Genomic DNA, 13,934 nt, shown 5'->3' on the forward strand with positions numbered 1-13,934 from the left:
CCTCCCTGAAGATTATGATGTTTTAGTAATTCTAAAATGTTTTTTGATATGAACCCTTTCAGGGACAGCAGTTATCATGGTATCAGGTTACAGGTTGCATGAAAGGGTTCATTTCAAGAGGAGTTAAGTCGCCGGGGTCACAACTCATATGAGTAGGTTTTGCAGTGCTCATCTGATCTACTGATTCGTCACCCAATACACTGTGTCTTTAAGTGCCCTTTCCATGGCCGTATTGTTCCACGAGATCAGGACGGTCGGCCCTGCAGCCAGGAGGACCATGAGAGAGAAGAGCAGCATAGGACGAAGACAAAGAAGAAACATGGTAAGTCGATTGAATGTTGCACAAAGAATATTTTTCTAAATTTAGAAAATGACAGCATGATTATTTACATCACTTAGACACCATAAATGGGGTCTTCAGTGTAATTTAGTTACGTGAAGCAGAAATTTGTGACAGTGACATAGTTGGTGGTATTTCCTATTCATCTTTTATTTTAATTCATCTTCTATGTAGCTATTCGAATGGCCTGCCTCCCAAGGTGCAAATATTGAAAATATGTATCATGCTGCAAAAAAGCGCCCTATCTCTGGCAATGCAAGGTAAGGTAGTTTTATTTATACAGCACGTTTCATACACAGGCGACTGTTACCGCATCGACTTCACATTGCAGAGGTGGAGGGCTCGATTCCGGCCTCCGGCCTCGCTGTGTGGAGTTTACATGCTCTCCCTGTGCCTGGGTGGGTTTTCTCTGTGCACTCCGGTTTTCGCCCACATTCCAAAAACATTAATGGGATGGGTTAATGGAACACTCAAAATTGTCCTTTGCTGCGAGCATGGGCACGCATGGTTGTTCGTCTCTGTGTGCCCTACGATTAGCTGGTTCAGGGTGTCCCCCACCTACTGCCCGAAGACGACTGGGATAAGCTCCAGCATACCTGTGACCCCAGTGAGGATAATGAGTTCGGGAATGAATGAATTAGTAAAATAACCAGGGAATCACCAACTTGTTATTGATATCAATTTTGGTCTTAATGTCCCAAATTACCGTAAATTCCGGGCTACAGACCGCACCTGATTAAGAGCCGCATGCTCAAATTTATGAGGAAAAATCAAATTTGTACTATAAAAAGCTGGCCAATGAGTAGGCGGGGGTTTGCTTCTGCGTCCCTGCCGCCGTGGAGCGCCTCCGGGTGAGGCCGCTGACGTGGTCCCCCGCAGAAAAAAAACGCAAAATTTCTTAAGGTTAAAATAATCTCCATATTTTTATGAGCATGATAAATGCATTTGCACAACGAAATTACGCTGAAACACATAATAAGAGGCCAGACAAAGAGAGATCTTGATGTGCATTTGCGTAATTACGAGGAGAAATACTGCAGCCCACTAGGCTTTAAATAGAGTAATGCAAATCATATAAATGGGAAAAGATATATGAAATAATTTCTACAGTCAGCCGCTTAAAAATGATCATCGTTGGCAGCTTTAGGCCCGATGCTGTGCGGCTCAAAACACAGGTAAAATGTGTTCTCTCGAGGCCGCTTGGTTTCAGTATGACGGAGGAGTCACCTTTTTTATTTACAGTCCGAGTGAGAGGCAAATCAAATGTCAGAGGGTCTTCGTCCATATTTATTATTTCATCTGGGCTGATGGAATTCTCCGCTATCTTTGTTTGTGTGATTGTGCGGAATGAAGCAAGTTTGTCCTCGTAATTGGGAGGGAGCTGCTGACACAACGTCGTGCGTGCCCTAATAGACGGGCTTTTCCGTTTCATGAATCATAACACCACGACGGCCCACCTTTAAAAGCTTTGGTTATCTTTTTACACTGGTTCAGTTCTTCTTGCCGGAGCCTCCACCTTCGCATCATCGACTCGTCTATGCCAAGATTACGGGCAGCAGCTCGATTTCCTTCTTTAACTGCCAGAGTGATCGCTTTTAGTTTAAAAGCTGCATCATGTGCTTTTTGTCTGGTATTCTCCATGTTGATCAGGGTTAGAAGAAAGACTGAAATAAGGAAGTTGTGATTCCCGGTAATCATACAATTTCATTGGACCCCTGTGTACCACTCATTCAATTTATTGGTCGACTGTTGCCGGGTAACACATTTTTCCCCCGCCGCGGCAAAAAGAGCGGAAGTTGTGATTAGTCATACAATCTCATTGGACCTCAGTGAAAGACTCATTCATTTTATTGGTCGACTGTTGCCGGGTAACACATTTTTCCCCCGCCGCGGCAAAAAGAGCGGAAGTTGCGATTAGTCATACAATCTCATTGGACCTCAGTGAAAGACTCATTCATTTTATTGGTCCATGTTTTTCCCGCGATGGAAAAAATAAAAATAAAAAGCTGCTTCATATTACACGCCGCAGTGTTGAAAGTGTGGGAAAAAAGTAGCGGTTTGTAACCCGGAATTTACGGTAGTCTTTCCGTGGCCTCTGGACTACAATGAGTTTGTTACCACTGATTTAAGGGATTACTTGAGTTAATAAATTTAGTTACAGGAGGCATGAGTGTAACCAGTGAAATTGATCACAACTTCCCAGAAAACTGCATTTTGTATTTACTTGGGGGTTTTTGTGAGCAATTGGCTTGATGACCCAAAATGTCTTGAGACTAATAAAACAACAACAAATCTGGAAGAGTTTGAATGCATTTTCTCTGTACCCTATACAGAGACTTGCAAAAGTATTCGACCCGCTTGAACTTTTTGACCCATCGCCACATTTCTAGCTTCAAACATAAAGATAAAGATAAACTTTTTGTAAAAATAAAAAACTGAAAAGTGCGGCATGTGATATTATTCGGCCCTTTTAACTGTCGGTGCAGCCAATTCAACGTTGACCTAAATGACGGATGATGATTTTAAATTTCCCCAGTGTGGGACAAATAAATAAAAGGATATCTTATGATAAATAGAGTCCATCTGTGTGTAATCTAGTGTCAGTATAAATACACCTGCTCTGTGAAGGCTGCAGAGGTCTGTGAAAAGATTATTACCGCACAAACAGCATGAACACTAAGGAACACGCAAGGCAGGTTATGGAAAAATTTAAAGCAGGATTAGGATCTGAAAAAAAATTAACAAGCTTTAAACATGTTTAAACAAGCACTTTTCGATCAGTCAGATTAAAATGGAAAGCGTATCAGACCACTGAATACCCACCAAGAGCCATACCTCAAAATTGACGGCCCAAACAAGAAGAGCACTGATCAGAGATGTTGCCATGATTACTCCGAATGAGATCTCCACAGGTAAGGTGGGGAAATCTGTCCACTGGACAACTATTAGTTGCACACCGCACATATCTGGCCTTTATAGAAGAGTGGCAAGAAGAAAGCCAGATGTCAAACACGCCCATAAAAAGTCCCATTTGAAGTTTGCCAAGCCAACTGGGGGACACACCAAACATGTTTACTTGCCATTAATATTTTTTTGGATCGGTGTTTCCCGTTTAAAAAAAAAAGTATATTGGAGGTTAATTATCATTTTTTGAAGAATTTTAGGGGTTTAGAAAATAAAACATCTTCTTTTCCTATTGCATTTCAATGACCATCAATTGCACTCATATTTTGACTATTCACGGGCTGACCTGGTCCTTATCTGCGAATGGTGGGTGTCCACTCTGCCTCATATATATCCATTACGAGGAACATGTTTCAAGATTACCAGAGTACAACATGCAATGTGACAGTGATATAACTCACGACTCATCGTATCGCAATGCATATATGAATATCTAGTAGCTGAGTGCAAGTGGCTCATCTGTGAAGCATTGTTTGCGCTCCCTTTTCACTCTCTCTCTCCTTGTATGCCTGCATGTGGGTTTGATCTGGTGCTGCGTGGTGCGCCACAAAACATGTACAGCAGAGTGCAATTTGTATTTTCCGTTGAGGGATTATAATTAGTAAAATATATATTTTAATTATTAAATTAGTAGTGTCACAGGTGCAGACTGTTCATGCACTGAGAGTGATTGTAATGAGCTAAAACCTGAAACTAACCAAAGGCACACCATGTGTGTTTGTAGTCATGTGTGTGGTCTGCACTCTGATCCCCTACTCAGACACAAACTTGTAAAAACAAATAGAGAGACCCCATCTGAGGTGGCTCGAGAGTGTTGAAAGAGAAACGGGCACCGCTGTAACATTGATACCAGATACGCATTTCTCTGGTTTATCCTTTTGAGTTGGTTAAAAAAAAAATCCACATTCTCTTGTCTTTCTTAGTGCTCGTATTACCTGCTCCCCTTCCTTTCTTCTTCTTGAAAGCCACACAGTAATTGGTCTCCCTGCCAGTTCAGATGGATAGAAAGCAAGCCAGAATGAAACCTGCAAGAAAGAGCATGGCAGATTCTTACGGAAGGCATGACCAAGTCTTAGAGGCATTTATATCTCCTGTGCCGTGAGAAAGTGTTTGCCCCCTTCCTGACTATTTGTTCCTATTTATCACACTTAATTGTTTCTGATGATCATCATGCCAAATTTCATGTCCCACAAAGACAAGCCAATCAAATGCTAAATACTTCTAAATGATGCGAATGATGATGATTCATTTCTTCTAGTTTTTCTTTAACTTTTGTATGGATTTTATGAGCCAGAGCTTCTGTGCTCAAATTGATTTGAGGTCAGACAGAGTCCAGAAGATTTACTCACAGACATTGACTTCAGGATACGGTGTTGAACGCTGAATATTGTTCATATAAACTGGCTGGGTGGGGGGGATCATTTAGGAATATGTGTCGGACCTCCAACTTTTTTTTTTTTTTTAAATAGTGTGATACACTGATATTCTTTACCGCAAAGTTATCAAGGCTCACTAGAGTATGGTCCTTTGAATGGATGGGTTCCTGTATTGCAGAGCTGCCCAATAGATCGATCGTGATCGACCGGTAGCTTGTGGACTGGTCCCAAGTCGATCGCGATGGGTGTAGAGGGAAGAAAAAAAAAAACATTTGTGTGTCGGTGTGCATGTTATTAATATGATATATTTTTGTGTGTGCACACTGAACCCATCCCATCAGTCTCACTATCACAAAAAGTATTTAAAAAATAAAAATAAAAAAAGCAGGTCACGTTTAACCTACGGTGACACATGATATGTTTTATTGTTGTTATTATTCTCATTCAGAGTTTGTTTTATGTACAATTCACCAATGGCACTGGCAGAAAATGGCAATCTGGAGCACCAGGAGATGCATTTTAAAACGGTTCACGTGAGCTACAATTGCTGCAAAAGTGCATCCCATGCCTCCGTGTCAGGTCTCGACGAAGGTCGGCAGTGATTTTCACAAACTCTTGTGTCTACTTTATTTTTATGTTTCATTCATCTTAGGGGCTGTTATGGCAGTTGTTCATCATGGCATGGTGTGTAAGTGTGTGCCTATTGCACGCGTGTGCAGTAACAGATCGATCGCGGAAAGTTTGTATAATCGATAAGGAGATCTTCAGTCAAAAAAGGTTGGGCACCCCTGCAGTAGTGCCCGGGTGGATTAAAAGAGGTTGAGTCTAAGAGGGACAACAGCCATGAATGTTGCTTGAAATGACCTAAAATCAGGATTATCTTCAATTTAGAAACGAAATATGAGAGAAAACCCCTGGTTAAAAACATTATTGAGTCTGGGTGGTCTGTAGACTATTAGAACAGGAACATCACGGACATGATAAGAGAGATGTTGAGAATGTGTGATCATTGTAAGAATGGACCACGTCTTTGTTTGTTTGTTTGTTTATTGAACATAAAACATATATACAGTAATAATTTGACAGAAAATAAGGTAGATAAAAAAGGTAAAAAGAAAGAAATCAATCTTCATTCAACACAGTTATTATCCTTATACATCCTTGGAATATAGTGAATAAGATTGTTCGACATCCATCCATCCATTTTCCGATCCGCTTATCCTCACAAGGGTCGCAGGGGGTGCCTATTCCAGCTGTCTTCGTGCAGTAGGCGAGGGACACCCTGAACCGGTTGCCAGCTAATCGCAGGGCACACAGAGATGAACAACCATCTGCGTTCAGACTCACACCTAGGGACAATTTAAAGTGTTCAATCAGCCTGCCATGCATGTTTTTGGAATGTGGGAGGAAACCGGAGTACCCGGAGAAAACCCACGCAGGCCCGGGTAGAACATGCAAACTCCACACAGGGAGGCCGGATCGAACCCATGACCTCTGCACTGTGAGGTCGACGTGCTAACTACTGGACCATCGGGCCAAATACAATGGACCATGTATGCGGTTATCACATCATGTATTTCCAGTCGAAAGATTAGGCAGCATACCAATTTCCATTTGTTTCAAGCGACTGGGATGCCATCTGACAGGGAAATAGCCTCATTCTTTAAACGTGTGACATTTTGGTTTGTAAAAACTGTATAGTTCGGTGCTGGTACGTTTTAAGGTCAAGATTTCATGTTATGTTTTCCTTCAGAGAGTTCTCATGCCATCACAATATTGTACTTTTTTTCACTGTTCTACAAAAGGTCAAAAGGAGTCTTTGAATGGTTTAAGCTTGACATATATGAGGTTTGTCATTTCCATAGGCTGTGAAAAGAAAAGGCCTCCAAACACGAGTAGAATTGTCACTGTGACTTAGTAACTCATGATTCAAGTCCCAGTCCAATTTGTGGTTACTTCACGCCCGCTCAACTCAGGAAAAATGGCTGACGGAAACAACACACCTGTGTCTTGTACAAAGCTGAAACTTTTCATCAGCTGTCAACCTCGGGGGAGGTGAGGAATAAATGGCTTCAATCTATTTTGTAACCAGAATTGTGCTGTGTTGAGGCACAGTTCGTGGAATATGTATTCATCAACGTACGCTTTCACACATACTTTAAATACATTTCTGGGTTTGAAGTGACACAGCAAAACATACTGGACACACATATTGGTGGTCAGTCCCATCTGGTGACTGCGAATTTGCACAGTGTCACCAAGTAGGTCGATTCAAAAAAAAAGAGAGAAAAATCTGATTACAACTGAGAACGAGCCTGAGACAGTGGCTTTGTGTTGGTGGTGATTCGCTCGGCGGCCATGAGGTCGTAAGGCATCACCATGGAGGTCACTCAGGTCAGCGCGCTGCGATGGCCGGCTCAGAGTGCCCCATGGCCGGCTCAAATTTTACTGACGGCCCAGGATCGAATCAAGATGTAATCCCACCGAATGGAATTTGAAAGTTGTGACATCATATTGTACCCCATGTATCGAGAATCATATTGAATCGCCTTTTGTGGTGAGAGTAGTTCTGGGTGCACCCCGCTTCTCACCCAGTGACAGCTGGGATAGGTTCCAGCATGCCCATGACCCGAACTAGATCAAATTATGGAAAAAAGTGACCTAATCGGAGCAAAGTGTACTTAGATATTGAGTATTTTCTTCCTATTTCTGACAAAAATTGGTGGCTTGTCTAGAAGGAGAGGTTCGAGGGGAATACAGAAGTGTGATTTGTGACTTCACACAATGGAGCAGAGACAAAGGGCTGGTGTTGAATACAGCTAATACAATACAATACAATGCATCATCGGTGTCAAACTCAGGTCCTGGAGGGCCGCTGCCCTGCATGTTTTCCCAAGTCTCCCTGTTGCAACACACCTGATTCAAATGATCAGATCATCAGCAAACTCTGCGGAAGCCTGACATTGAACCTGTTCATTTGAATCTGCGTAATGAATCGTTGTGGGTTTTGGAAGGCGGAGATCTCAGCATCTGCCCATCCAAATTAGGGTTGGTCACCACATATAAATATCTGCGTGTCCACTTGGAATGCATACTGGACATATAAAAAGGGAATGAGCAGAAAATCTTTTGATATCTGGAATGAGATGCTGTTTCATTTTTTTTAAACACTTTTGTGGTCGGTGTGTATTTTTTTGGTGTGGTGTGCTGGCGAACATGATGGGTATGGAAGTGAACCGCCACGATAAAGTTTTAAGTGGCCAAAGGTAGAATCCTGGTTGGTTATCATGCTTTTTACTGCTGTAAATCCATGTTGTGGTGTAAGGAAGCCATATGCTAAACTAGCTATACGTCACACATTTTTTGCCATGACTACTGCTTCTTCTACTTCCATTTCTTCAACTTTTGTTTGACGGTTTGCAAATACTTTTGGTTTATTACCACCTCGTTCTTCAGAATACGATAAAGAAAGTAGGCAATGACGATATGCCCCCCGCTATGTCGAGCTCACGTCCAGTCGAGTTCTGTCACGTTTGCGAGGTGGGGGTGGAACCCAAAACTGCTTTTTGGAGTCCACCACCTACCTCGCAAGAGGGAGGAGCAGGGTGTACTTGACGAATTGTATTAAACATAGAGAAAACTAAATACAAAACCAACAAAGTCCAAAGTATCAAACAAAAATCATGACTGAAGATAACAGCAACCAAAACATGACTGAAACAAACCTGATTGCAGCAAACAAACATGACGGAAGCCAAGAACAAACAATGACCCCACACTGAGTGTTCGGGCTGGGAATCCTTTTAAAGCACTAACTACATAATGACCAACAGGTGTGCAGCTGCAGGGAGAGCCCTACAGTGCCACCTGTTGGTCCCAAACCAAATCATGACAGTACCCCTCCCTCAAGGGACGGATCCCAGACGTCCCAAAATTGTCCAACGGCTTGCCTCGCCGAGGAACTGGAACAAAAGCGACGACGACCTTCGCCTCGCTGAAGAACAGGATCAAGAAGCGACGGCAACCCTTTGGCTGGGCGTGGCCTGACGTGGACGGAGCTTTTTCTGCTTGGCTCTCGACGAAGGCGGACGTTTTTTTGCTCTCCTCCTGCTCCTGTCCCCCCCTGCCCCCCACCCCCCTTGCTCGCCACTCAGTCTATGTGCTGTCCTTGTGCTGTCTTCTCCTAGCCTCCGCCGTATTTTTCATCCTAAAAAACAAACCATGGAATTGGTTGGCTGGTCTCAATTATCCTCAGAAGAGGATAGTTCGAGCGTGTTTTTTTTCCCCCTCTCCCTACCTAGTGGTTTCCTTTCTGAACTCTAACTGTAAATGTCCCCATTGCGGGACAAATAAAGGATATCTTAATGCATGACTACATCTTCCATTTTTTAATTTGTTCTTCCATATCTTCTTCTGATTCTTACTTCTTCATATTCATAATCTTCTTTATCCATTTTTTCCTCACTTTATTTTCACAGTTGGCCATTGCATTCCTGCCACCTTCTGTCCACTTACAGTGATGCACCAAAAGTTCACGAACCACCAAAAGATAGTCAACAGGGTCTGGGAGTGGGGATTTTGGGTGCCAGTCTGAGCTCAATTTTTAATATATACAAGTCACACCTGAGTATAAGTCACAGGACCAGCCAAACTATGAGAAAAAGTGTGACTTACTGTATATTCTGAGAAGTGCACTGACCTGTTTCAACTGTACAAACATGGGAAGTCAAAATGGGAAGACTGAGAATTGCAAATTTCCCCAGTGTGGGACACATAAAGGTGATCTTATCTTAATGTTATTGTGTGTTATTTGCCCACTCAGATTTTTGATCTGATCTATGTTATCTGTGTTGTATGTTGCAGACTGGCATGATGCAGGGCTAGTTCGAGACATTGAGATTGCAACAGGACAAAACCTAGGTTCTGAAAGACTGGATAAACGGCGCAGAAGAAAGAAGAATAAATACCCCAACCTCAGCAATCTGAAGGACAGCGCCAACACATCACGGGCTCGGCTTGAGAAGCGGATATTCAACAAGTAGGTTATTTTCAGGTCTAATCTCATGATTTAACACTGTCTATGTAACACAGATCGTATTTTGTTGTTTTTTCTACTTTTCCTTATTTTCTCAATTTTCCCTCTAGGGGCGCCATGCGCAGAGTTGCTGAGACGATGAATAAAGTTGACAGGAAAAAGCATGAAAAGTTTTCCAACCAATTCAACTATGCCCTCAACTGACCTTCACAGTTATTTTTCATTATTTGTTTTGTTTATCAATAACTGTACAGTGATCCTTTACCACTTTGCACTTTAAGTTTTGTGGCTTCAGTGTTTTGCGGTTTTTTTTCCAAAAATGAATTGAAAAAGCACACTAAAGAATACAGCCATATCGGCACCCATATTGCAGAAAGACGCTTTGCGTCATGTTGATGTGCGAGAGAGGAGGTTTTCCTGCATGCCGAACAAAGGGCTGACGTGACTTCTGGGAGCTGATTGGCTGCGGATCATCGCTAGTCTTTTGACTGTCTCGCATGCTGTATCTTAGTGTTGTGTTAATGACAACTTTTTTAGATTAGTTAGGCTGCGCTCCAACCCCTTGCCGACGCTGAAGCAATGCTTTCTGGCTGTATGGAAGTGTTTAAAGCCCATTCGTCGTGGATGGCACCATCATCAGGTACACATTGTTTCAACGGTGGCGGCGGGGAGTTCTTGGTTTGCAAGCTTGACCGGTTTATTTTGAAGGCTTCCTGACCCGGTCATTAGTTTTTTTTAGACACGTCACAAGGAAGCAGTGACACAGATAGCTCAGACGAAGGCTAAAATGACAACTGAAACTGTCAGCTCAGTAAGTGTTTTTTTCTTCACCAAAAGACCATGCCTCAAAAAAACAAAATCTGAAACCTATTTCAACTAATAAGAAGACAAGATGAACGTCATAGCGCTACCCATCAGCATCTTTTTCGGCAATTTAAAAATATCAGCTACACTGTGAATGCCTCCAGCAGAAGAGTCTCGCATGAAACCAAAACCCTCCGATCAATTGAGAGCCTTCGTCTCAGCCACCAACACAAGCCTCTTCACCTCTCTAAGAAGGCAATGTTGATGAATGTTAATTACTGTCGAAGGTTTTATAATTAAAGATTGAAGTAAATACGTGTACTGTTGTAATCTTTGTCTGAAATATCTAAAGCAGTGGTGGCCAACCCGCGGGTCGCGAGCCACATGCGGCTCTTGGACCGGTTCAATGTGACTCCTGGGCTTTCACATGACAAGCGTTGAAACGCCTCCGCGGTGGCGCTGACATTCAAACAACGGCGCTATGTACAGCAGAATTAACGATGTCAGCCAGTCAGATGACAACTGAATCACCGCGCATGCGCAAACAACGGTGCTAAGCTAGTCAGTGAATTACCTCTGATTTTAAGGCAGGGGTGCCCAATACATCAAGCGGAGCCAGCAGACTGGTCCCAAGTCGACCGCGAGGTTTGGGAGGAGGGAATGAGGCGGAAAAAAAAAAACTTTGTGTCTTCATGGTCGGTGACGTTCCGTCTGTCGCTCATCTCGGCATGCGCGCGTGCGTGCATATGCGCACATGTGTGTGGTTGGGTGCCCGCGTGTTGCGTGCGTGTGTGTGTATCAGTGATGTGTTCCTCGAGCCGGTCCTTGGCCTCGAGGACTGGCTCGAGGACCGAAGGGCGGTCCTTGGTCCTCGGCCTTGGCCTCGGAGTCAAGTCCTTGGCCTTGGGTTGCCAGCCCTCGGACACAACGAGGGATTAGAGCCTCTAATCCTTCGTCCACAAGTATAAAGTGGGCCAGAGGACCGCAAAAATCATAAAGAAATCAAACAAAATCCATCCAGGGAAACCCACGTTGATGATTTTCTCTGGCGCTTTAAGAGGGGCGGGGCTGCCACTGATAGTCAGTACAACGTGTAAAGAGCGGCATCACAGTTAGTTTCAATCACGGTTCGTTCCGTTCGCGATCGGCAGTTTAAATAGCGTGTAAAGCCTTTCTGTAACAGTGGTGTCTTTTATTTAGTTATTTTTGCACAGTCGTCACGTTTGTGCGGTGGCACTAGAATGTTTGTTTGAACCAAGTAATTTGCGTTACAGTGGGAGTCAATAATGTCGGCACTTCACTTCCGGGTTTGGCCGTTTGGATTTGGAGTCCTTTTGCTCGATTCCAGTTATGTTTGCTGAATGCTTTCTCATGTTTGGAATAATGAATATTGATAATACATAGTTTAAAATCATGGTTGATTTAATTATTTATTATTATTGTGAAGTTGAAGGTATTCATTAATGTAGTATTAGTGGTAGTGGTAAAAAAAATAGTAGTACTCAGAGAATGTTTAGAGATTCAGGCATCTCGTTACCTGTGCGTCCCGCGTCCGAGATGCATAATTTTCCCACGGGACGCACAGTTCCAAATAATGTGCGTTTTTGGGACGCAAGGAAATTTCTCAGTCAAAACAAATAAACAAACAAAAAAAAACTACAGCAAGCCTGAGGATTTCACGGGAACAATCGTTACCGGTAGCGTGTCATTTCCGTGGCGTCATTTTAACGGTACCGAAAAATAGTTTAACCATAAAAGTCACCGCACACGAGTTGACTGTGTGATCAATGCGATTTCACGGTGCCTGTATGTGCGTTTGTGATGTGGTGTGGTGTGCGAGTGTGTTTCTTCTAATTTACTTTTGTTTTGTTTTGTTTTCAGTGTTTATGCAACAGATAACGTTATGTGCGCATGCGGGTTGCTATTTTAGTCCACAAACTGAGGAATTGCGCCGATGAAAGTTTGAGATGGTGGCGAAAAAAAACTCACAAAGGTCTACTAATTACGACATTTAAGAAATGGGAATGCCAGTCTGATTTTTCGTATGAATCGTCCAAAGGGCGTATCACTAAACTCACCTGTGACTTATGCACAGAACGAGAGAGCGAGATACGACGAGAGGCACGATTACGAGGCAAATTGGTCATTAGATTTGTAGGCTAATCGTTATGAAAAATATGAAACAGTATTGGTTATTGTATAATTTACTGGTTGTAGCATGGTAACTTTATGAATAAAACATTCGTCACAAGGTGTAGTCATGCTAATGTTAACTGTTGGTAGAACTCATGATGACGTGTGTTAAATTCTTTCGTCAAATTGATCGTAGATTACACATGCATCGTCTTGGGAAGAGGATGTCAAGCCACATCAATACTTACCTGTATTCATGATTACCAGTCAATTAATCTTTGCAGTGAGATTGGAAAAAATACTCTGATGATGTCACATGAGTACACCAGTTTTTGATCCATTTATTTTTTGGAATAAACCTGGAGTACACAGCTACTGATGTAATGTTCATTGTTAATGCATTGATTTCAAACATTGACCCTTGAAACATTATACTTTTGAGTTTCGGAATTCTTGATTATTAATATCAGTCAAAACAGAAAAATGGGTTCCCATGATGAACGTTTACGGAACCCAAAATTAGTTCCCGTGGTTTCCCATTGGGTAATCCGACGGAACCGAAAAACGGTTACCATGAATTTCCGAAATCATCAGGCCTGCTCCTGAATTATTGAAATTTTTGCAGCATTTGTTTATAATTGTATGTATATGTTGTTGTTTGTGTTATTATCATATGCAATTGAATAAGTAGACCCTTTCAGAATTCGAAATTTGGGACTCTCTCAATCCATAATGGGACTCATACTTTTCTGATCAGCGAGTCCCTGGGACTCGCTGCCGGTAACCTGTAAAATTATCACTGCAGAGATTACCGCTTTTTCTGCACTCAGTGATTGACTTCTATGCAAAGTCATTTCTCAACTTGTCTTCCGTGCCACGTCATGCCTGTTGAGTGTTGATTTACTTCATATTAAGAAACTACTGCACTAAAACATTAATTCATAAATGTATATCATATGATTTTATTTTATTTTTTCTCAGTATAAATAACACGTACCCTGACTGTTCTACTCTTTGAATAAAAACACTTCATTCAAGCGTTAGGGAGTGCAAGGGGTTATGATGGAGGGGTGTTGCAAATCATGAAGACCTGCCAAGTGGTATGATAGCATTGTTTTATACATGTCCTCGGCTAGGCCTCAGCTTCAAAATCAGTCCTTGGCCTTGGCCTTGGCCTCGGGTTGCCGGTCCATGGACACAACACTGGTGTGTATATGCTTGCACGTGTGCGATCAGGTCGATCGTGAGAGGTTCATCACTTCAAAAGTCGATCTTTGGTCAA

General features: G+C 42.5%; 1 protein-coding gene across 2 annotated transcripts in view; it reads left to right on the forward strand.

The window, feature by feature from the left end:
- uvssa (UV-stimulated scaffold protein A) overlaps positions 1–10,838 on the forward strand; it is a 78,304-nt gene extending 67,466 nt beyond the window's left edge. For both annotated transcript variants that reach the window (XM_086131801.1, XM_086131809.1), the window contains 3 exons: positions 214–322; positions 9,544–9,718; positions 9,826–10,838. In XM_086131801.1, coding sequence (XP_085987927.1) covers positions 214–322; positions 9,544–9,718; positions 9,826–9,919 — 378 coding nt within the window. In that variant the 3' untranslated portion in view covers positions 9,920–10,838. The remainder of the gene's footprint in view (positions 1–213; positions 323–9,543; positions 9,719–9,825) is intronic.
- Positions 10,839–13,934: the final 3,096 nt, after the last annotated feature.

This window comes from Hippocampus guttulatus, chromosome 2 (assembly GCF_054856545.1).
Source record: "Hippocampus guttulatus isolate MCC_2025c chromosome 2, RoL_Hgut_1.0, whole genome shotgun sequence".
NCBI lineage: Eukaryota > Metazoa > Chordata > Actinopteri > Syngnathiformes > Syngnathidae > Hippocampus > Hippocampus guttulatus.